The following is a 25,636-nucleotide window of genomic DNA, read 5'->3' on the forward strand; positions in this document are numbered from 1 at the left end:
ACGCATGCATTAACCCTAATTCTTCATAACTATAGTATTATTTTGGTATAATTGAAGACATAATATAAGAATTGATGCAAATTAATTCCAATTTCATAAATTAATCATTAAATATATTACAGACCCTCAATTTCATATAAAAACACTAAATGAAGAACACCATCTTATAATTAGTCCTTCCTTATTTCGTTAATTACATACCTAATTTTGTGTTTTAATTGTATAATTAGATTTACAATTAAAAAACCGAAGAACATATGGTAGATAAAAAAAATAATCGAAAAAATGTGTCGATAGGTCTCACAATGACACTATGTAACACCTCGACCAAAACAAATTAGGATGGGGCCTATTGTCACGAAATGTGCATCAAGGGCCAACAATTGTCCTCATAGACCAACACAACACACTTAACCAAGAAGTATCTTAGAATATGAGCTCCCACAAAGGAAGATGCATCTTGGTTGTATGAGTAGTATATTAAATTCCTTTAAAGCAATTATGAAGGGTATTACACGCTATATAAGAGACTTTGGGCAATTTGGTGAGAAAATATACAATTGGTGGTTTGTAAACCCAGGTGTGAATTAAAGCGGAGAGATTATAATATATATAATTAGAATGAGTTAGAAATTTTAGAATATGTCGTTTTCGACAAAACTAGTTATATCTAATTAGTCCCTTATAGACTCGCCTTTCTTTTTTTAGAATATGAAAGATGAGATTCGACCCTTGACCTCACATCTAAAAGTCAGAAAAATTAGCCAATTACTCTAGCCTCCTGTTTCCGTTATAAACTTCCCTTAAAGATAGATAGGGGAAGATGTTTCAAAGTGAAAAGGGGCGCAAGTGCGCAACTAAGGCTTATCCGATTACCACCCGCTTCTCTCTCTGTAATCGTCTTCTTGAGTTGAAGCTATCAGCAATGGCTACCACCGCACCAAACCTGCATTCTCTCTCCTCAACATTCACCCTTTCTAACCGTTCCTCTAATGTCTCTGCTACTTCTTTCACTTTCCAAATTCCCAGAAAACCCCCACAAATTTCCTGCATTTCCTCCAAAAAACCAGCATTTCTTCACCCAACTCACCTTACCACTGCTGCTTCTTGTACCCAGAAGGGTTTCAATGTTCTTGGTATGTTCCCTGCTAACTTTGACTTTGTTTAATTTTGAATGATTCATAATTTCATTGATTGGTGGTGTTAGTTATTTATTTCATGTTGAATTGTTATGGATGGAAAAATTACATATTTTTTAGGATTATTGTTGATGTTTATTCTCCAAATTGGTACATATTTCTCTTAAATTGTTGAGTTGTAACTTAGAAATTTTAATTTTTAGAAAAAGCTAGTGGTAAGGCAATGGTGTAGGCAGTAGACGGGAAATGATACCCGAGACTTTAATTAATTAACCTAGTTGGTATCCGCACATTTAAGGTGTTAAGGTGAAGAAGAATTGTGTTTGGGTTTTTCTATGTTTGTCTGAAGGTATTCATGTTCAATTTGAAAACAGTTGGTTGAGGAAAAGCACACATTTTAAGTGTACCTTCTATTGAGGAAATCAGTTATTTGTGGGATAATATAACTGAAGGGTGGAATTTCTTCCACATATTTGATCACCCAGACAGTCTTTTTGGCAGAAGAGAATAAATCAGTACATTAGTGGGAATTGTGATGAATTGTTGCACTGAAACTTGGAAGGTTATGAGCTTGCCTAAACAGTTACCTCAGTATGACTTACTGTGTTTCCGAATGTAATGGAATATAGTTCCGCATGGTAGGGCCACTATGGACAGTTAGTATAAGTGGTTAACTAAACGTTTTAAGGAATTCTTGGTTGTGTAAAGGATGCATTACTTTAGATACTATAGGAAGGATTTGCATACATGAGAATGTAGCCTAGTCAAGATTGTTCACTATATTGAACCCCTTGATTTGTCATTTCAAAAGTAAGAAGCCGTACCTGTAGATGCTAAAGTTAGTTTATAGGTTTTGAAGCTTTTGGGTCTAAATTTCAACTGTAGAGATCTTTTTGGATGGGGTACTATTTTAATGTGAATGGAAAATGGCACCTCAATGTTGTGACTGTATAATATACTCTTTTTGGGCTTTTGGACTTAGTTTTCTTTATTATTGACCTTTTAATGGCCATAGCTACTTTGAAGCTTTTGGTGAGAACATGTACCATTTCGGTGTATCGCTTGATTAGAGTGCAAGATACATTTTATTCACGGTTTACTTTGTGGGACCTGGGTTAGAAACTAGGTAAAGAGTGAGACTGAAACTTTGCTCCTTTGATGTTTGTATTTTGGTCACATGAGTCACGGAAAGAATTCTATAGAAACTAATTGTGTCTTTTGCTAGTAAAATTTTTTGCTAGCTGTGATGGGCAGATCAACTTCATTGTTATAATGTAATTGGCTTATCAGCTCGTGTGTTACATTCACCAGCAATGTAATTGACAAATCTGTTGTTTTACTTGTCTACCATGATGATTCTATGGCTTATTTTTACTTATTCTGTGACGTTGAATCTCTGCCGACTTATCCTCGGCAATTGGTGGTATTATGGGTTTGGAGGAATTTAGGACAAGTTTTTTTTTCTGTCAATATATTTTTCCCCCTTTTGGCATCATGTTGTTAATGAGGCTTAGTAGTATTGAAAACGTTGGCGTCTTCCTCATAGAGATCCTAGATATTCTTGGCATGACATCAGAATAGCATTGGTATTACTCAAACTAGGATGAATCATATGCTTAGGTCAAAGACATGTCTAGTAAAAAAGACTAGTTTGTAATCATGATAACTTATATACTGTTCTTCACCGCCATGATTAGTTTGTAAAAACAGTGCTGCACTCTTTCAATCTCTTAGCAGCTTTAAGTTTACGGTTCTTAAGAGTTATACCAATTTATTGGAATGTAGTAGGGATTCAGTAAGTGTATCAGCTTATGGTTAAGCTGTACCCTTTTGCTTCTAATTAGTCAAAGCATGCCATATAATAGTAAATTTCTTCTGTTTTTCTCCTCATAGCTTTGAGTGAGTGTGTGTGTGTGAGTAAAGGTGTGCACAATACTCTCTCAAATGATTGTGCTATGTTTAATTTCTTCATTATTTCTTGTTTGAGATCTCATGTCATTTCTTGAGGTTAATAAAAATATTCCTGCATTCAATTTGAACACTAAAGGTCTTCTGTAGCTCTCATGCCTAATCTTCTCGACATCCTCAGTGTCTACAGAGTATGCTTCAGGTTGATCTTCTGTGGAAATATTACCTTATAGTGCTTCTAACATACTAGGGTGTGTCTGAGCTATGTGTTGGTCTTTCTTCTAGTGCTTAGAAGCAGGCAATCCCATGGTGCTCATGCTCTGGTATGCATTCTAATCTGTCGTCAGATTGCTCTAGTGATCAGTGAGAATGCCTAATACCCCTCATATACTATGATTTTGATGCTTGTAAAGATGATGCTGATCTAGATGGTGCAATTAGGAATTGAGTTGTCCTTAAATTACATTCAAGGAATTTCTGGTGCGTCATCATTGTTTTAATTAGGACATTGAGTGACATCAATTTACTGATGTACTACTTCCTTTCCTGAAAGTTCGACTTTCTGTTTTGGGGTGTTTCAAAAAGTTCAACTTACTCTCAGTTTTTGGGGTATTTCAAAAGGTTCAAGTTTTACTTATTTGGGCAACCTCATATTACCACCTTACTTCCCTTACCCCCACAATATTTACACCTTTTACTGTCTTTCTTACTTGACCTTTTTTTTTTTTTTTTAACACCCACCCACCTTTTATACCATATCTCTTATTTTATCTATCTTTTCTTACACCCACTCACTTTAAACTTTCCTAGTTCGGGAAGAGGGAGTATGTTATGCCATCTTTTTTCTCCCTCATCTAATATAATTGAGCTGTGTAGTCCAATATACTACCGTGTTATTTTGATTGTCATGCTTTTGCATATTAATAACATGACAGACTTGAAGCGTGTCAAATTAGATTTCAGTGGTGATGTCAATCACTCAATCAGTCTGTTCAAGCAGCTCTTATTGGGAATTTGGGATGTCTGTTGTGTAAAATAGCAACTTTTTTTTTTTTTGACATTTAATTGTATAACTATGAGCTAATCTAACTAAATATTACTTCCAGACGCAGTTTCTCCGATGAAGAAGCCTGGCTTTGGCAGGAATCTGATGGTTGCCCAGGCCACCGAAGCAGTTGCACCAACCACAGAGGAAGCAGCTGCTTCTCAACCCAAAACCTCAAAGAAGAATGAAAAAGTGAAGTATCCTCGGAGAGTACTTGATGTGTATCAGATCCTTCAAGTCCCTATCATTACTGAGGCTGCCATAAAGAACATTGCTGATGAGAACTCACTGATGTTCACTGTTGATGTTCGTGCTGACAAAAAGATGATTAGAGATGCTGTCTGCAACTTTTTTGGTGTGAAAGTTCGCAAAATAAACACTTTGATAAGGTAAACTTTTAAGATCTTTTACCACCCATTATCCTGTCGTCTAAATCATCCCCAGACTAATTAGGCATTCTATACATGGTTTTCATAGGGTATATTTACTTGCGAATCGCATTATGATGCCATAATAATGACTTTTTTTTTGACGAAATAATAATGACTTTTTGAACAAATGCATTATCAGTCATTTTCTTTTTTATTGGATTCCCTAAGATCTAGAGTTTTCAGCTTATTCTTAATTTATACATTTATGTTGTTTTGCAGACCTGATGGAACCAAGAAAGCATATGTCATGCTAAGTAAAGAGTACAATGCTTCTGATCTCGCGAAGAAGATAGGAATCTTCCCAAGTAGTAGCTAACTTTAAAGTTTTATTAGATGTATAGTTGTGGCCATCATTCTCCTTTCTTGACGAGGGCAGCTGTGTTGGAGTCTTGTTTAGAAATAGAATCACTAGCTATTTGCAATCATCAAGTATTCCACTGGTTGCCTTTCAAGTCTCCAGCTGTTGTAAGGTGAATGTTTTTTTGGCCATTGTGTATCAAGTGTGTAACTAATATTTCTCAAGTTTTAGTCATTTCTTTGTTTTCTTCTCAAGCACCCCGGTTGGTGTATTCTGTTATGTATTTTTGTATTTTGCATACACTGTTGTATTATTAAGGTTGAGGCAGGTAAATTACTGTCTTAGTCGCCTAGTCGGTGGATGAGAGCTGCGTAGAAAGAGTTCATATCAGATTGGTCAGGGTGGAAACAAACAATGCTGCCTATCAATTAGGACTGGATGTACTAGTGTACTTAGCAAATGAATTCACCTTCTAGCTTTTCTTTCTTTATTTTTTTTTTTATTTTTTTTATTTTTTTTTTATTAACTTTATTTATGTTTATGCCTTCCTATCGGTATTTTTTTTTTCCATTTCCACGCCCATTTGGCTTTCACAAATTCGCACGAATCAAAGATCATTTATTTAATCAAGATCAATGTAAGCTTGGTCAAGCACAAGCTTAAAATTAAATGCAAATGACGTTCATAAACCAAGAACAAGTTATATCCTTGCCTCCTTGGACTTGGTTTTTGCTTTTCATTTGGTCAAATATCCATTTCTTTATTTTGGTAAATGGTTTTTTAAGCTAGTTGAAAAGACGACTTTTATAAGCCAAAATGAAAAAGTTACTTAGAGTAGCTTTTGACTTTAGACATTTTGATACCTAAGCTGCTAATATATTCAATAATTAACTTTATCAAACATGTTTTTAAATAAATAATAATGAGTAAAACATCAAACATAAACCAATCAAATTAGTTTGCAAGTAATATAGCTAAGCCAAGTAGCCAACAATTGCCATCAAGCAAGGCCAATATTGAGCAAGAATCACACAAGCTCGTTCAAGTTCGAGCTAACCCAAACTTTACAAGTTTACAACCATATGCAAGTACTTTTGATCAAAATTTACTTGAATAGACTAAAAATCGAATCTGATAACTTGTTTGCAACTTCAATGGTAAGAATTTAACTTGTCCCATCTTCATTCTAAAATACCACATTTGTTTTCAAGTCAACATTCAAACTCCCATCCTCCAAAACCTCAAGCAATTGTCCTTTCCCAAATAAGAAAAACAAATAAAATCCTCTATAATTTTTTTATTTTTTTTTTTGTTTCAAAAAAAAAATTTTAAAATCCAACAAAATCCCATTTCATTTCATATCATTTTCCCTTTCAAAAGCCCTAAACACTTCCTCCACTTCCACTTTCTCTCTCCTAAACCCCCACCACCTTCCGCCGCCATTCTCACAATGTCCGCCGCCATGAACCTCGCCGCCGGCAAAGTCCACACTCCCTTCCTCTCCGGGACCACCACCACTACCTCAACCACCTCCGTCCGCCGCACCCTCCTCCCTCTCCCCCGCACCACCACCCCTTCCTCCTCCGCCATCCGCATGTCCCTCCGCGACGAAGGCCCCTCCCTCGCCGTCGTCGGCGTCACCGGCGCCGTCGGCCAAGAATTCCTCTCCGTCCTCTCCGACCGCGACTTCCCTTACCGCTCCCTCAAACTCCTCGCCAGCAAACGCTCCGCCGGCAAGGAGATGACCTTCGAAGGCCGAACTTACATCATCGAAGAGCTCGATGAAGATAGCTTTGATGGGGTTGACATTGCTCTGTTCAGTGCTGGTGGTTCCATTAGTAAGCAGTTTGGACCTTTGGCTGTTGAAAAGGGTACCATTGTTGTTGATAATAGCTCTGCTTTTCGAATGGTTGATGATGTTCCTCTTGTTATTCCTGAAGTTAACCCTCAAGCTATGGCTCATATTAAGCTTGGTTCTGGAAAGGGTGCTTTGATTGCTAATCCTAATTGTTCTACTATTATTTGTTTAATGGCTGCTACTCCTCTTCATCGCCGTGCCAAGGTTTAGGATTCTTCTATCACTATTTTTTTTAATCTGATTGATTTCTTGTAATTTTGTGATTTATAGTTGATGATCTTAAAAGGGTTTGCAGTTCTTGGTAAATGTTGAATTGGGTTTGTTTTGGATTGATTGATTGATTATTGGTTGTAAATGGGCAGAAGTTTAAGAAATTTTACAGCAATTGGGGACAAAGAAAAGTAAAGATAAAATTTTGTTTTGAAGTTGGATTTTAGGATATAATGCTGCTTGAACAAATTGGAATTATGATATATATTGATGTTTATACGCTGTTGTTTGTAATCTGATTTGATGGTATAGTATTGGTTGTTATAAAGTTAGAGCAGAGCTGTCACATTGTCATTAAAGGTTTGCAATTTATTCGATTGTTTGGATGTTATTGGATCGATAAGTGTCGTGATCTTAGCAACGATATGCTAATAGTAATAGAACTTTTTTTGCAATGTTCATTTGGAAAAGGGGTTGCTAATTTGTAGGGGCCTAAGCAAGTGGTATGCTAATGGCAATAAAACCGTTTTTGCAATTTAGAGTTGGGAAAAGTTTGATACTTGGGATATAACTAAAGGGCTAGTGTTTAGCAGTAATAATGTAGCAATTTGTATGACAGGCAGCAACTATACTTGGTTGTTGAAAAATTTGAGCCTTTGAACCTTGATTAATAAGATACCTATATAACTAGTTTCCTACTTGAGTTTCTAATAATGCACATCTGAACTCGCTTTTTTTCCTCTCTGCTTTACTTCCGTCAAATCTTATTAATCAATCTATGTTGTGTGTTTTGCAGGTTACTCGCATGGTTGTTAGTACTTACCAGGCTGCTAGTGGTGCTGGTGCTGCTGCGATGGAAGAGCTTGAGCTGCAAACTCGTGAGGTTTATCGTAATTCATATTTCAATGTTTATTAATTTTCCATCTCTAGTATATCCATTAGAATTGAAAGCAATTTCTTTTGACCCATGAATTTATCCAATATTACATTGTTCTATGTGAAGGTTTTGGAAGGCAAGCCTCCAACTTGCAACATCTTTAGTCAGCAGGTATATATTTATGTGGCTTTCTTGATTATGCTTTTAACTCTCTTCTCTTTTCACCATTTGTTGTGCTTATCATTTTCTTTTATGCAGTATGCTTTTAATTTGTTCTCCCACAATGCACCAATTCTTTCAAATGGATACAATGAAGAGGAAATGAAATTAGTAAAGGAAACCAGGAAAATTTGGGTAAGCATATGAAGGGCTATCTATTGATTAATTATCGTACCTTAGTGTCGGTTTTTGTTGTGGTTTTGGTTTATTGCTCTTCATTGTACTCGGATGTTTTTGAGTATTTTTTTGCCATGAAACATTTTTATAACCTTGCTCTTTTTATTCTGTAGGATGATATTACTGTCAGGGTTACTGCTACATGTATTAGAGTCCCTGTTATGCGTGCACATGCCGAGAGTGTAAACCTTCAATTTGAGACTCCCCTTGACGAGGTACATACTTCATTTTTTTATGATCTGATTGTCACCTATCCACTCTTTTCTGTTTCCATGAGATTTGTGAAAAAATCTTCTTGTAATTACAAATGTGCATGTCAGAACTGATTTGTTGTTGTGCCTTTGCAATGGAAATACTTGGCAAAGAACTTATGTTTGAGTGAGGATTGTTGCTTGTTGGTTCAGAAGTACTACAATCAATAATGATTACTGACATGGGCCTGTGAGGGAATTGTTTTGAAGGAATATGTTTTGGTTGGGGGTTTAAGTAATCTGTCAAGGTAGCTTAAAGGAGCTCGAGGAGGGATTACTTAAACTAGTTATTCTTATTACTGACAATGATCTTAAGTAATCTGCCAAGGTAGAATAAGAATTTCAATCAATGAGTATTGATGTCAGTTATTCTTATTCTCACAGTCAGTCAGTTTCACAGCAGACATCTTAGAGTAGAAACCTTTTGGATGACTTGAGCTTTAAAGTAGTTTGACTTTGCACTGTCAGCCGATTTGGCCTTGGATTTGCTTAGGGAGAGGGAAGGTATGCCAATTAACCCTATAATGTAGAAGCAAGATAAACATATACCTTTAAAAAAACACTAATGTAAGAGCACTCTACATTATAATAGCACCATGTTCCATTTGCATTGGTTAAGTTTACAGGCCCCACAAGGCTTTACTACTAGTTTACCATTGTGTTCCTATATCTGGAATTATGAAACTATAGTATGTTTGGGGGCATGCTCATCATTCTCTCACTGGAAAAATGCCCTTAGTTGTTGGTTACTTGTTCTCTTACAAAGATGATGTGCTAATAGCTTATGTGTAGCAGTACTATTGTCCCTGGTCTCCCTCTAGGACTTCTTTTTCACCATTGTACTGTGACATAAAATATCTAATTCAGCACCTTTGGATGCTAGAGTTCTGACTACCTCCCTGACTTAGTCAGGGCATGAGGTGCATTTTTGTAGATGATAAACGACTCAACACAACTTTGTACAAATTAATAATTTATTTATGAAATAAAAAGTGTATACTCCTTTTATTCTTATTTTGGACATCTACAATGAGTCAATGATCTTTATTTGTCTTTTTATTTTATTTAATATAAAACCTCTAATTGATCTACTCTCCTTCACTGAATATTTTTTAGGACACAGCAAGAGAGATTTTAGAGAGCGCTCCTGGTGTGGTGGTAATAGATGATCGTGCATCAAATCACTTTCCCACTCCCTTGGAAGTTTCCAACAAGGACGCTGTTGCTGTTGGCAGGATAAGGCGTGATGTCTCTCTAGATGGAGATAATGGGTACGAGCCTCTCTTATTAATCTACCCTTGGCCTTGTAACATGTCATTTTTAATTTAGTAAGAGACTAAGAGTGGTGATTTTTGCAGGTTGGACATTTTTGTATGTGGTGACCAAATACGCAAGGGAGCAGCACTTAATGCTGTCCAGATTGCCGAGATGCTGTTATAGACTTGTAGATTTGTTTCTAATTCCTGATTTTGTATTATTTTTTTTTCTTTGTGCTGGGGTATATTTGGTGCCCCCAATTTTCTGAGAAAATTTTGCAATTAGCAACCTGTATCATGCTGATCTTTACAACTGATTGGATTACTTGGCTTGTTGAGGTGAAATAACTCTTATCCTGTATGACCATCTACTACGTATTCTTTTTTACCCCAAGTATCAGGTAACATCACATACCCGGGTAATCAGTTTCCCAAATTCTAGTATATTGAAAACCATTCCCTCTGTGAACAATGTACCTGTAATCAGCCTGCTATTCATAATTTTAGGATTTATTGAAAAAGTTGTCCTCTCCTAAAAATAGTAACTATATGTGATTTAGCTTTTTACACATTGTTACTCAAATTATGCTGTAATATTACAAGTGTTGCAAGACTCACAACTATTGTTTGAAACTGTATTATGTAATATCATGGCATATTGTTAAGATGTCGATTATTAGAGGTTGGGATAATGTGTCAACTAATTACGGATGGATTATGTGTATTATTCTAGCATCCTACCTGAAGCGCAAGTTATTCTCTTCATTGCCTGCTACTATTTTTTCTGTCAGAAGCTACAAACTTATTCTTTGCTTTTGTCAAGAATATTCTATATGAGAAACATAAATGAATCAATGCACGCACAAGCGAGGTATAGATTATTATGGGGGTAAACTGTTCTTTATAATTGGTACTACGATTAATTATTGTTAATTAAGAGCTCATCGATGTATAAATAAAATCATTTCGCTTTGTTCTACCTGCACATCTATTTCATATCTCTATCACCAAAATATTATCCAATAGTTAAACATGGGAGCTGAACAATCTACTGCAATCGAGGAAAGGATAACCGAGCTTGAGAGACAGATTTCTTGTATTAAGATCGAGACATCTTTCACAAACGCTAGTTTGGATGCCTCGAAGAGGGAAGCAGAGGAACTCAGAGAACAGCTTTCGACATGTGAAAAAGTTCAGAAAGACATGGAAATGAAATTGCATAAGGTATGTGATCAACTCTCTTTTACTGAGTCTGAATGTAAATCTAACAAGGCCGAGTTAGAAGTGTCTAAGAAAGAATTCAACGAGCTCCAAGATCAACTTTCCGTTTATAACAATCAAAGCCAAAACATAGAAGTGGGATTGCGAAAAGTACAGGATCAGCTTTCTTCAACGACTTCTGAGTTGCAGTCTGCAACAAATCAATTAGAGATTTCGAAGAAGAAGGTAGCAGAGCTCGAGGAAGAAATTAGCAGTTGTAAAAAGGGAAATGAAGCTGTTGAAACAAAGTATCAGCATGTTCAGGTTCAGATTACAGAATTTAAGTCAGAGTTACAGTCTACTAAGAATGAACTGAAATCCTCAAATGAAAAGGTAGAACAACTCGAGATTCAGATTTACTCCTGTAAGAAAGAAAATGAGGACATGGTTAATGATATACGTAGGATACAAGATGAAATTTATTGTATGAAAACCGAGTTAGACTCAACTAGAAGTGAACTAGAATCCTCAACTCGAAAAGTAATACAGCTTGAGAATCAAGTTTTTACCAATGAAAACGAAAGTAGAGATGCAGAAGAAGAGTTAAGAAAGGTACAAGAGCAACTATCTGCAACCAACAATGAGCTGCAAGCCACCAAGATGTTGTTGAAATCGTCTGAAAACGATGTGCAGGAGCTGAAACATCAGTATAACACTTGCAAGACAAAACTCGAACATATGGAAGAAGAACTGAAGGAAGTGTATGATTATCTTTGTTTGAAGGGAGACGAATTTGACACTTCGAGTTGGGTTCTCCCAAAGACTGATGATACTGATCACATTGTTATAAACAACAAACCGATGTCTATAACAATTGATCATGAAGAAGTTCGACTTGATGATTAATTATCACTTGAAATGGGTCTTCATAGTTTGTTTAATTGCTCATTAAAAAACTTTGATTGTGAACCCTTTTTATTTTAAATTTACACAATGATCTTTCTTTTTAGTGAATAAATTTGAAGCAAAATCAAATGAATAAAAGATGCAGCTGTATACTGCATCTATTTATCTCATATAATACAGAAGCATCTTTATTAATTGCATGTAGTATACTCTCTTTTATATGTAGTAAGATTAAAAAAAAAAAAAAAAAAAAAAACCCTTAAAATCCATACGAAAGAGTTGAACTTGTAGCACTCGTCAAAAAAAAGAACTTGTAGTATGCAAGTAATTCATCTCAAGAAATGAATCTTACTAACTCCGTTCCTTAATAATTATTGATGGTTTAGTTTGACCACAAAATCAACTACTTTTGGTGTTTTGAAAATAAAGTAAATAATCAATTGGAGTTTAATACTCCCTCTGTTTTTTATGGGCAATTTTCATGGGGATTAATAAATATAAATAAAAGTAATAAAAGTATATTAAAAAGGTAAATTTATATTGTGTATGCAAAAAAGTAGGGAGATAAAGTAAAACTGGTTGTTGGTGTAGTGGTAATTGAGACTATACTTGGTAAGGAGGACTCGTGTTCGATCCCTCGCAACAACAATCGGGAGGGGACTGGAATCTAACCACCCAGAACTGATCCTCGAATCCGGATTAGCCCAAAGGGTGAACCGGGTGGAACACCAAAAATATATATATATATATATAATATATATATATATATATATATATATGGAAAAGCAAAATTTACATGAGAAATTTAAATTTGCACAAATATTGTTGCAAATTGGAGGGAATTTTTATAAAAATTTGATATTAATGATACTTGAAAAAAGCAAATGAGGCTATCAATTTGGGACTAAAAATTAGCCATAAGAGACTATCAATAAGGAACAGAGGGAGTAAGGTAATTTGGAAAAGTTGTCCAACTCAATTTTTTGTAAGATGTGTACAGGCTATTCATGCAATTAAGTGAGAGAAATCCGCTAAAAGTACAAGACTTTGTGGAAACGCACCCATGCATACAAACACATTCTAAGGGCAAAGGCTACACATAAACCTGGTTTATGTGGACCATGTATAAACCGCTGACATGTCATTGCTTGGTAGGTGTCTGTTTTGGGGCCCAAAAATATTATATTTTAAATTTTCATTCAAAATTTAAACCAAATTTCAAATCAAATTTCAAAATCTGATTTGTATTTTCTAGGCATAATTAATGTACCCACTTTTCCAACTACCCAATTCTCTCTCCTCTCATTTTTTTGGCTGAATATTTTTTGGTCCAGTTTTCTCTCTTCTAATTTTCTTCATGTTCTTAAATTCACTTTTTTTTCCAGATTTTTTCTATAGTTTAATTTCATTTTTTTTAATAATATTTAGAATCATGTTTCACGACTAATTTTCTGCTTATTATATTTGGCTAAAAAAATTTTGAGGTTTGAATTTCGATTTTAAGCAGTTCTTCTTTCGCTTTCTTCTCTCTCTTCTTATGTTCTTGTAGATTTGTGTTCTTGTAGATTTTCTGTAAAAATTGTTCTTCATTATTTGCTTGAAAATTTGTTTGTTTTTGAGAAATTCATATGAATATACAATATTTTGTTATACAATAATTTTCAATTATATTTTATTTATCTTGTGTTACAAATCTGGTATGTAAAATTTTGTTGATTTATATGAATTTAACAATTAAAACTGAAAAAAAGGGATGTTTTTAATTTATATTAGCTTTTTTGTATTGATTTTTTAAAATTATTAAATTAATTTGAAGACAAATAATGTTACATTTTCACTCCAACCATTTGTTCAATCGAATTGTACTGTATTATGTGAATTGAAATTCGTTATTTCCAATGTTCATCAATTTTTCTAAATTTTTTGTGAAGAAGATTTTTCCCAGATTTAAAGCATCAAAGTATCAAATATTTTCTAGATAGATTATTAACCAGTAACAGATGTTAGGCATAGGATTTTTCACAATGGATTAAACTCCTTGATTTATGACGATGACATGTTAATAAAAAATTAATATTCATTTTTAGCACCAAACATGAAGCTTTCCTATCCATGAAATGTTTGGAGTCAATAAATTATAATTGATAGTTCAAATTAAAATTATTAAAACAAAGAAAAAAAAAATCTGGTATCTAAAAATAAAACGGGTTGTAACGATTGTAAGTTTCTAATTTATTTATTAAAAATTGTAAATTTTAAAAAAATATTTGTAGTAGTATTAATATTAAGGAACAAAATTTAACTTTTTAAAAAATAACTATTGATCCTGATGTGCTATTTGTCCTTTATAATAATCAATTATCTAATATAAATATTATAGAACATAATTTCATTTTTTTGATAAACACTTGTTATCGAGATTTAGTTGTAAATTATCTCAATATTAAGAAGCATAGTTTCCCTTCTAAACAACAACAATTGATCGAGAGTTTCTATTTTATTTTATATTACAAGATTAATAAATGGTGTGCGTTATAATGAAAACAAAACTAGTAATGCTAGTTGAAAATGTCTTTACAAGATGATGTAAAGAAAGCTTCAAAAAAATTTGAGTATTATTATTAGCATATTTTAAAACTTTTACTTATTTGCATTTTTAAATCCTTTTTCACAAAATTATATATTGTTTAGTAATCGATAACTGTTATTTGTCATCCAAATTTATTTTATTATAACCATCCACTATTTCATTTTAACCCTTCACTATTATATTTTGTAAATGATTATTTTTGCATAATCTCACTATTTGCTTAATCAATGTATCGAGTATTAGTATTTGTATATTACAATATTAATAATCATTAAGCATTTTAATAATCAATTATTGTCCAATATTAATATTAAGTAACGTAATTCACTTTTTGGTAAACACATGTAGATAGAGAAATAGTTCATAGTTGTATTATTAATTTATTATAAATGAGCATCATTTCACTTTTAAAAATAACAAGTGATCGAGAGTTAGTATATGTACACTACAAGTTTAATAGTTTTTGTGTCTTGGAATAACATGTTATCCAATATCTATTTTATTAATTATTACTAAAACAGAGTATGCTGACATCATCACTGCCTACATGTTGCTCTCTTAATAAAAAAAATTCCCCGCATACTAAATGCAAGGAGGACGCCATCTTTTTTCTTTTTTTTTTTTTTTTTTTTTTAATATTTATATGAGCTTTCATATTTAACATTTTTTTAATTTAAATATTGAAAACTTCTACATTACAACTAAAACATATAAATTTTGAAATAATTTTAAATAGCATATTAGTAAATTATCTCCTACATTAAAATATGTATTAAGTGACGTTGATGAAAAATACTATATCATAATTTTGATGAAAATCTAAAATTTGAAAATTACTAATTCTATTAGTATATAGGTTTTATATACCATGCATCGCACGGGTTCTAATCTAGTTAAGGAATATATATGATCATACTAGTATTGCAAATAATATTGGATCAATCGTTTATTGAATATAGTTACTAATCTCCTTATAAGTTGATGAGTAAAGGATAATAAAATGTAGATTACTTGTAGATCTTCTTACATGGTAAAAAGGATAATAAAACGTAAATTAGAAGCAACTTTTGGATATCATTAATTGTTGAGAAATTAAGAATTCTAAAAGTGCAACTTATTTGTAACAGGGGTAGTATAAGTATAATATTTGAAACTTTTGTTTCACATAACGCTATATTTATTAGTAACCGATAACAAATTTATGTATTCGAAATGTTATTTATTCTAACCCTCCACTATTTGATTTTAACCATTCACTAACTCATTTAATCCCTCCAATTTAACTTGAAAGAGTTACTACTTAATTTTTTAATATTTATTTTTGCATAATATAATCTTTCTATAAAATAATTGATCATGAGTTCATATTATAAATCCTCCGTTTAAAAATATTTTTCTCACGTGAAATCTTATATTTAAAATTAATATTATTAAAGAATGTGACCATACTAGTAATGCTAACGAAAATGTAGAAAAAAAATAATTAATAAAATCATGAGTAGTTAGAAATCTACTTACAATATATAAACAAAAATTCCAAAATTTTAAGTTTTATTATTAATATATTTCAAAACTTTTATTTAATTTTCATATATAACTATTTGTTGTATTCCAAATAAAAAATTTTAACCCTCCATTACTTGATTTTAATCATTCACTACTTTTATTTAATTTTCATATATAACTCAAGTCTTGTCATTAACATTGGATGTTTGAAAACTAACATTTAGCATTTGATGAGTTATTCTTACTTTGTAAATATTTATTTTTGTAAAACTAGTTAAAACAACCTTAGGCTTGAATTTACTTTGATAACAACTTATATTTAAATAGTATTCAAAACATAAATTATAGTTTGCAAATATCGGTTGTTGTTATTCCCATCCGGTTTAGAATTTTTTCCTTCATGATCGCGACCGACCCTTAACCCTTTATGACCTATACTCTTATCAATAATGTATGGTATATATATATATATATATATATATATATATATATATATATATATATATATATGGACAATGAGACATTGAGAATGTTATTGGTTGTTATGTATAAACTAGTAAATTTGTACCTCTTGGTGATGCCTTTACATATGATATCAGATAAAACATTTTCTAGTAACAATAACATATAAATTGATATTGGGGCTATATGCTTTTGTAACTTCTACTGTCAAATGAATTATAAAATAAAAGTTTGGTTTTTTTACCAACAATTGCCATAAATAATGCATAGTATTTGCCGACAGCCTGTTGAATCTTTAATTGAAAAGATGTTGTTGGGATTATGAACCATTAAATGAAGTTTGGCGCTAAACCTTTTCTCCCACCTAATAGTGTATTTAGGCGCCTACAGCCAAATAGTTTTCCCCCTCAATTTTCCCTCTCTTTTTTTTTCTGGCTAGTAGTGACATGGCACATTCTTATTGGGTGTTTATATCTACCCCACATAAAACAGGTTTATGTGTAGCATCTCTCCATTCTAAGAAAACCCGAGTTTAAGCAAAATTTATTAGAAAATTAATTAGCAAAATTTTATTATAAAAAATAGTGAAAGCATCTAATGCAACTAGTAAGTCAAACTAGTTGTATTATATGGAGTATTAATTAGTTAGTCAAAAAATTCTGGCTGGTCGATTTTATTTTAACTACGCTAAAATTTAATCAATTATTTATTTGACAAACAAGATCAAGTTGCCATATATTTATCATATTTTATGTTTTGTCAATTTAGTTGGGGGGACCTTAAGATTCCCATTTGTTTTTAGATTTGTGGTGGGGATATTCTAAAATTACTTTCTAGTTAGATAAGAACAATTTCTACAAAATTTGGTAAAAAATACAATCATCCAAATATTAATCTTTTTATAAACATGTCACATAATTAATATGATTTGCCTGTAAGGCTTTAAATCTATAATTATATTTAGTCAAAAAGATGCCGATTGATAACATATTCTACTACTAGGTATTTGTTAGGAACACTTTTTTTATAAACCTAAAGTAATAAACCATCAAAATCTATAATATTATTAAAACATAATGTCACAACATGCTAACGTCATGTGTCACAACTCCCTCAATATAATACTTTTATAAAAAATTAAGCACATACTAATGATTGTTGATTCCTTAGATGCTAATTTTCTAGATTGAAAACCAGATTAGCAATTAGACAGAGTAACATTTACAAGTATACTACTTCATCTCTGTTTGTATACCCATATATTTTCATTTTTCTTTTTTAAAATTTTATTTTAACCTAAAATCAATATAATTTTTTCATTTTGCATTTAAATAAAATCCAAAGCCACAAACTAGTTAAAATATTACTCCGTAAAAGACTAGAATCCTTTGAACCTAATATATTCAACTCATTCCATTAACCAAATATTTAGCTAATTTTAGGCAAACATTATAATTATTATAATCTAAAGAGATATAATAGCCTAATCAAACACCTCTATACCATACATTTATTCATACACTTTCATAGTTTCATTAAAAATGGAAGATTTTGTAACAAAAAAGACTACCACACCACGTGTAGTGATCTTTCCATTACCAATCCAAGGCCCCGTTAATTGTATGCTTAAACTAGCCGACCTCATCCTCTCCTTAAGCCGAGCCACCGTCTCGGTCACCTTCCTCACCACCACCTCCATCCACAACCGCCTTGTTCGCCACTCTAGCGCGGCTGCCCGTCTAGTCCAATCCTACCCTAACTTCCGGTTCGAGACGGTTTCGGATGGGGTGGTGGAACATGATGATGATGCCGAAGGGGCACTCAGGCTTGTTGAATCGACCATTGCGTTAGAGAGACAGGCACGAGAGGAAGGGAGCAAGCTGAGGACGGTGTTGGGTTACGGCTCGGCCGAGCCGGAGTTGAAGACACCGGTTACGTGTGTTATAGCGGATGGGTTTTATGGGTGCATGGTAGGTGTAGCCAAAGAGTTGAGGGTGCCTCTTGTTTATATTGAAACTATTAGTCCTTGTGGTCTTTGGACTTATCTTTGTGTTCCTAACATGGTTCGAGCTTGTGACCTGCCTTTCCAAGGTTAGCTTTTTTAACTTTTACACCTAATTACTTATTTAACTACCTCCGTTTCATATTATTTGCAACAATTAGACATTTTTCCTCTTTACTTTATGTCAAATCGTTGCAAATATACGAAATGGAGGTACTATTATTTTCATTCTTAAATTTTTCATTACTATATTTGTTTTTACATGGCATTAGAGCCAACGTGACAAAAAAGTCGCTCACAATTAGGTTCAAATCTCATTCATCCCCCTACTTTCAAGTGGAATCTTTCACAACAGGTATGGGGGTGCATTCAACCACTCACTCTTAAAGTCCAATAAACTCACATGTGAGAGAGAATAATTCAACACATAAATCAAGAAGGGGCTTATTTGAAGAGGGGAGGGGAGGGGAGGGGAGGGGAGGGAGATATATTAAGGAAATTCCTTAAATAAGTCTCATAAAATTTAATCCCTAAATATCAAGGACATGAGATGAAAGGGATACCACTACTCCATCACATCACCTCGTGCATTGCACTAATATGAAATTATTAAATACTACCTCTGTTAAATGTTATGTACAATTTTAAAATATTTTATATCTCATAAATAATACCTCAAAATTGCACATAACATTTAATGGAGGTAATATATATATATATATATATATATATATATATATATATATATATATATATATATATAATCAAGAAAATACACATGATGATGATTGCAAATTTGCAAATATTGGATACCTCTAGTATATTTTAGCTGGGGAATGGAAAAAGGCCAAAGTATGTAGATATCAGTCTACACACTACCGACAAAATTTCCTAATTTCGATATTTGGTTTACTTGTTCAATAATTGAGTGATAAACTAATAATCATTAATTTATATCAACTTGTCATTTATGGAATATGATCCTCCCCTTTAAGATAATTTAGTCAATGGATGCGATTTCTTAGCATAATTTCATACTTATTTTAGCATCCACTTGTGTTCCTCTGCACATTGATCTAATAACTTATGAATTACTTCTTACTCGTATTAAGAAAGTAACATAAAGTTGATTGGTTAAAAAAAAATTAGTTTATTCTCTCGTGTTTACTAATCTCATGACCTCTCTTCCTAACTTCCCCCGTGTTTTTTTTTTCAATTTTACTTATTAAATGTGGCCGAGTTTTTTTTAAAGTGTTCTATTTTCATTGTTGGCAAAAAGTTAAATTTTAATATTATTATATCTCTCTTCTCTCATGGTCCCAAATCAAATCCACTATGTCTTTATTTATTTCCTCACATTTATAACTTACAATGATTTTCATTTAACCTCATTATCTTTCTTTTATAATTTTGTAATACTCCAAATTCTCATTTATCTCTTCTTTTATTTTTAAGTCAATTAAATTGTCTAAAACTACGTACAATATTGGTCAAAGTATATCACTTAAAAACACAAAACAAGTACAGTATACCCTAATAACTTTAGCTATCAATAATGACTACAATAGTACTATAACATTGTTTGTTGGTATCAAATCTTGTCTCGATAGTATCATCCTAATTAACCCCCCCAAAAAAATCATTATTATCATACCAAGTGCTATTATAATCATTAATAACTAAAACTACTACAGGTTGAGTAATTCTCCTTTTATTAGTAGCAATTTTTTTCATTATATACCTTAAATTTCAAAACAATATAAAATGGGTCTGAGCAACCCGAAATGTGGAATAGGAGAGTTTGTTCCACAAACAAGGTTTAGGAGTTTCCATACTAAAAACAATTGGCAATAGTAGCGGTAACTCTTCTATCTTATAAATTGGAATTATCTCTCCTCTTTCTCCAATATAGAACACTCATAAGTGGGCTAGAATGAATTTCAACGATATACTTGGCGATATATATAGAGTTTAGAAACAAACTAAAACCAAATTAGACAACAACTACATTTCCTAGAAATGGAAGATGATCATCTAACAAAGCATACTCAACATCATCCTCATGTAGTAATCTTCCCTTTACCAATCCAAGGTCCAATCAATTGTATGCTCAAACTAGCCGATCTCATCCTCTCCTTAAGCCCCGCCACCGTCTCCGTCACCTTCCTCACCACAAACTACACCCACCGCGGCCTAGTCCTGCACTCTAACACGGCTGCCCGCCTAGAACATGACTATGAGCCTCGCTTTCGATTCGAGACAGTCCCTGACGGACTTGGACCTGATGAGAATCCCCGCGAACTTCCTGGCTTGACCATGGCTTTAGAGGGTCAGGCTCAAGCTGAGGGTAGCCGGCTCAGGGAGGTGCTGGCTTTCGGCTCGGCCGAAGCTGGACTAAAGAAACCGGTTACATGTGTTATAGCAGAAGCGTTTTATGGGTGCATGGTTGATGTTGCTAAGGAGTTGAGAGTGCCTCTTGTTTATTTTGAGACTATTAGTCCTTGTTGCCTTTGGACTTTCTTTTGTATTCCTAACATGATTCAAGCTGCTCAACTTCCTTTCCAAGGTTAGAAATATTTGATCCATTTCTCATCTACCTAATATTGCGAATCGGATCCATCGAGATTGTTTTTAAGCTCTCACTATTAGTGCCTCTTAAATGTCATTTTTAATTACAGTAAGGCCGTGTTCACTTCACCTTATTTATGTTGAACTGAAATTTTTTTTACTGAACTTAAATGATTCCCTATTATATTTTGAAAAAATTGATTCTAATAATCTCACCTTTGCCCGATTTGCTATTAATGATCCCACCTTTTAATTATTATTTAATAATCCCGCCTTTATAGTTCATCTTCTTCTATTGGTCCCTTATGACCTATAACTTGTACATTAGGTAAACTTTTTTTTCTTTTTATTTAACTAGCACATGTCACTAAGTAATTAGTCAAAAAAAAAATTTTAAAAAGAAAACCTAAATAAAATTGAAAAAAAAAAAAAACAATTCATCCCAACAGCCCCAAACCCTCGCGACCACCGCAACACCCACTCCTCTGGCAGGCCCCTTTCCCTTAAAAACCACCTGATTTCCACCCCCCTCACGAAAACCACCCTCTATCCTTTTTCCCACCTCGAAAACCATCCACCTTCCCTTCCCCGACGTCGAATAGCTTTAGATGAATGAGAGTAGATTGAACATGGATTCGGTTAACACAATCGTTGAAACCGCCATTAATGGAGCTCAAAAAACTCAATTGAAATCGTAATTTGAGTTGAAATTCAAAGATTCTTCTACTAATTTTCATATTTTCGGGTGATATGCCTATATGAAATATATATACTTTTTTTTTTTTTTTTTGAAGCAATGAAATATATATATAGTAGTACAATGAAATAATTGAAATTGGGTAGATTTAAGAGTTTGAATCTAGGTGAAAATCAAATGAAGAACAACAATAAAAAAAATAAAAATAAAAATAAAATAAAATAAAATAAACCAAATTGTAACAACTAAAATGGAACTTTACAGTTTTTCGATTCAAAATTTTAGTATGAATCTAATTTTATTAAGGGAAAGGGGGGCCGATTTTCGCTGAGTGGTGATGGGGATGGGGTTCCGGCGGTGTGGGTGGGGATGAGGGGCTGCTGGGAGGATTTGGGGTGGTGGCGTGGGGTATGTTTGTGGACTGGTTTTCTATTTTTATTTTTGTAGTTTTTTTAATTTTATTTTTATTTTTTTAAGAAATTCAACCAATCACAAAGTAATATATAACATCTTAACCTATTAAAATAGGTTACCAATAGGTTAGGGACCAATAAAAGAAGATGCGCTATAAAGGTGGGATTATTAGATAATAATTCAAAGTTAGGATTATTAATAGTGAACCGGTCAAAGGTGGGATTATTAGAATCAATTTTTCCTTATATTTTTTACCGAATTGAAATTAATTTTACTGAATTGAAATTATTTTTATTGAACTAAACTTATTTTTATTGAATCCCTCAAAAAAAAAATATTTTTATTGAATTGAAATTATTTTTACTGAATATCATTTTTTAAGGTGAACTAAACAGGGCCTAAGACTTTGTACTTACATGTTACAACATAAACATTAGCTTATGGCAAAAATCATAAGTAAATTATATTTGTACAGAAAGGTGATTATTTTGTGATTTTTTCCCATTTACACCACCCATATACCTTATAACTAGCTCTTACCATCAATTTGAAATTTTAGTTGATTTGGCCTTTAACATGGTATCATAGCTTAGATTAGATATTGAGGTTCATAAAAGTTTACCTTAAAACACATATTATGGGCTTGTTTGGCATTATTTTTTGTTTTTTGTTTTTTGTTTTTTTTAAAAAAAAAAAAAAAAAAAAAAAAAAACAGAAAATAAAAAAAAGGTGTTTCCACTTTTCTGTTGTCAGTTTTCAAATTTATCATGATTTTAATAAGTTTGTCTAATTTTTGTTTTATTATATGACATATATCATATGAGTTTGAAATCCAACAAAACCAAAAAACAGAAAACCACGGCGATGTCAAACGAACCCTTAGCTTTCAATAATCCTCTTTCAATTCTATGTGCGCCACCTTTATATAATATTTATTTGATTGGGCACACATCTTGAAACTTTTAATGTCTATCAAGTCTCAAGAGTCAAGAGGCTTCGATCTTGTCCTTCATACACTGAAGGAATTACTCCAAATTATATGTTTTGTTATGTCTCAATAGTAGGCAACTAGGCATATATTTATATGGGCGACCATGATCTCGAAGTAAACTTCACAAAGTTTATGGATTATGATTAGTGTGTGTTTTTTTAATAAATTAAAAAAAATCATTTGTAAGAGAGGATTATTTAGATGTAAGTCATGTAACAATAACTAGTGTACAACGAATTAAAACATGTGTACTCACATTATTGAATCGATCTTCTTAGGATTAAGCATGCATATTAAATTAGGACGATTTGATAATGTAACAATTTGTTAGTAGTTATTTATTGGATTGAAAAAGATTTGATTGAGAAAAGACAAGTTAATTAATAGAGTCCAACAATAATTACATTAAGTATGAAGAACGACAGAAAATTTATAATTTTCATTTCATATCATTATGTCATACATGGAGTATTAGGCTATATTGTATTCATTAAACAATGTTAGTCAAGATTACAATAATTATGATTTTTTCTAATGCTCTCAAAGACTGAATTACAGAACACTAATTAAGCAAGTTCATCAATGTAGAAGTTGCTTAAAATTTGCTCATAATTTCATAATGAGGTTTTATGTATTCAATCTTTCTTTTAATGTCTGATGTACTTTCACTTTTGTCTACAAGATGATAAAAAAACAAGTGTATGTTACTTGTAACTTCATAATTAAGGATGGATGTTATATCAAAGGCAATATTTTTTTTGGAATGGGGTGGCTAGGACGAGGTTATCATGCAGTGTATGTTGACCTGTAAATTAAAAGTATTTTTTTATATATATATTAAATTCTTATCTTTTTGATAAAAAATTAACTACCGTACATAATTATTTTAGTTTTTCTAAGATTGCAAATCGTATTCATTAAGCTTATTTTGGTAACTCAAACTATGGTCAGTATTGTGTGTTAGATGCCACTTTTAATTAAAAAAAATGGATAATAAATATTACCAACAATATTATACTGGCAAAATTAAATCAAGGTAAAACTATATTTGTACTAAATGGTGATTTTTTTTTTCTTTTTTTTTTTTTTTTTTTTTTTTGGTCTACTACACGACTACACCATCCAACTAGTAAAAATCCTTTAATTTATGGGTATACATATAATTTAAACCTATTGACAAGAGAATGAAAAAATTCTTATGGAAATTAGATCTTAACCCGTACTTGATACCACGATCATAAATGATAAGAAGAGATTAAATATTATCGAGGGTTATTAATTTGATTATTACATCATGGGTTTACAACTTTACATAGAAAACTAAACATGAATACACTGATAAATGAGTCTAAGACGTGGTAAGTATCAACTCATACAACTGTACAAGTACCAACTGACAACTCTAGTTTCGTAAACTAACATACAATGACTATCACACCAATATGCAGCAAGTTTCAATTGGCCCATCTAATAGCCCGCTTGTTGGCTGATCTTTTTTCATTTTATTTTACTCCCTTCGTCCCTTAATTAATTCATACTTCTCTCTATTATGTGAGACATAAATGTAGGAATCTAATTAAGGGACGGGAGAGTATGTAATACTTGTACAATACACATCTCATTTATTCCGGTACGCGTTGTTTCCATTGAGATTATTTTTTTGGCTTCCACAACAATCAATCCGTCATTATTACGTGTTAAATGCCACTTTTACAGAAATAAAAAGTGCTATTTTTTTTTTTTGGTGCGCTAGTATGTTAAACGTAAATATTACATGTTAAAGTTAGAGATAAATTATATCCGAACAGAAAGGCAATTATTTTGTGGTTTCTTGTCTGTTACATTAAGCCATCTGCTAGTTTCTAATTTTCCATCCATGAATCCAAAATAACAGCTGCATGCGTTATGGTCATAGGTACACCTATTGGTTACATTTTCTTACTTGTAAATACTACTTCCTCCGTTTTTTTTTTATTTATATCACTTTGGATTGCACAAAGTTTTAAGAGAGTAATATAATATTGTGAGTGGGTGAATAAATTATTATAGTAAAAGTAAAATGGGGACCATAAAAGAGAAAGTATGTGAGAGAGGATAGATATTTATATTATTTTAGTGGAGACCATGGAAGAGAGAGAAATGATAAAATAAGTTGAGTGGAGTTTAAAGTAAGAGAGTGAAATGATAAAATATAGTATAAAGTTACCAAAAATAGAAGTGATGCATTTAAAAAAAACACTCCAAAAAGAAAAGTGATGTAAATAAAAAAACAGAGGGAGTAGTATATAATACGATTGGTCCTTGGTTGGATCAGCATGGCTAAGTGGAATTTGGGCTCCAAGATGGACTAAGCCCACTCTTGTCTCGACATGACATGAGAAACATAATTATATATCCCTATACTCTAGTGTATGTAGCTCTACCTACACTCCCTCTAAAACAATGCGCTTAGGCTCCTATTAACCCAGTATCTAAACCCATCAAAATGACAAGCTTCAATTCATAAAACCATTGAGATCGCTCGTCGACAATGAGATTTCTAGCAACTAATGATCTAACAATTAAACACTCCCCAAACTACCTCCATGGTTCTGCATTCCAAAACCTCCAACGCTAAAGTCGCCGTCGGCG

At 32.5% G+C, this 25,636-nt stretch overlaps 4 protein-coding genes across 5 annotated transcripts; all 4 read left to right on the top strand.

Annotated features, from left to right (window-relative positions):
- Window positions 1–841: 841 nt before the first annotated feature.
- LOC145589369 (large ribosomal subunit protein uL23c-like) lies at window positions 842–5,311 on the top strand. Of its 2 annotated transcripts, none has more exons than XM_081645907.1 (3): window positions 842–1,136; window positions 4,154–4,481; window positions 4,743–5,311. In XM_081645907.1, exons 1-3 carry the CDS (start codon window positions 926–928, stop codon window positions 4,837–4,839), a joined length of 636 nt encoding a protein of 211 aa, XP_081502033.1. In that variant the 5' UTR covers window positions 842–925; the 3' UTR covers window positions 4,840–5,311. The 2 variants fall into 2 exon arrangements, with proteins under 2 accessions (XP_081502033.1, XP_081502034.1); XM_081645908.1 differs by having other exon boundaries at window positions 4,160–4,481.
- Window positions 5,312–6,116: 805 nt separating this feature from the next.
- On the top strand, window positions 6,117–10,342 carry LOC145587371 (uncharacterized). The gene is made up of 7 exons (XM_081644103.1): window positions 6,117–6,883; window positions 7,686–7,772; window positions 7,893–7,937; window positions 8,025–8,120; window positions 8,276–8,377; window positions 9,530–9,684; window positions 9,772–10,342. The coding sequence occupies exons 1-7, from the start codon at window positions 6,272–6,274 to the stop codon at window positions 9,851–9,853; spliced, it is 1,179 nt and encodes a 392-aa protein (XP_081500229.1). The 5' UTR covers window positions 6,117–6,271; the 3' UTR covers window positions 9,854–10,342.
- Window positions 10,343–17,874: 7,532 nt separating this feature from the next.
- On the top strand, window positions 17,875–18,429 carry LOC145590217 (7-deoxyloganetic acid glucosyltransferase-like). Its single transcript, XM_081646965.1, has one exon. It carries the CDS (start codon window positions 17,875–17,877, stop codon window positions 18,427–18,429), a length of 555 nt encoding a protein of 184 aa, XP_081503091.1.
- Window positions 18,430–20,354: 1,925 nt separating this feature from the next.
- On the top strand, window positions 20,355–20,906 carry LOC145590218 (7-deoxyloganetic acid glucosyltransferase-like). Its single transcript, XM_081646968.1, has one exon. The coding sequence runs from the start codon at window positions 20,355–20,357 to the stop codon at window positions 20,904–20,906; it is 552 nt and encodes a 183-aa protein (XP_081503094.1).
- The last annotated feature ends 4,730 nt before the right edge of the window (window positions 20,907–25,636 follow it).

The sequence above is a fragment of the Chenopodium album genome, chromosome 17 (genome assembly GCF_948465745.1).
Source record: "Chenopodium album chromosome 17, dcCheAlbu1.1, whole genome shotgun sequence".
Classification (NCBI taxonomy): domain Eukaryota; kingdom Viridiplantae; phylum Streptophyta; class Magnoliopsida; order Caryophyllales; family Amaranthaceae; genus Chenopodium; species Chenopodium album.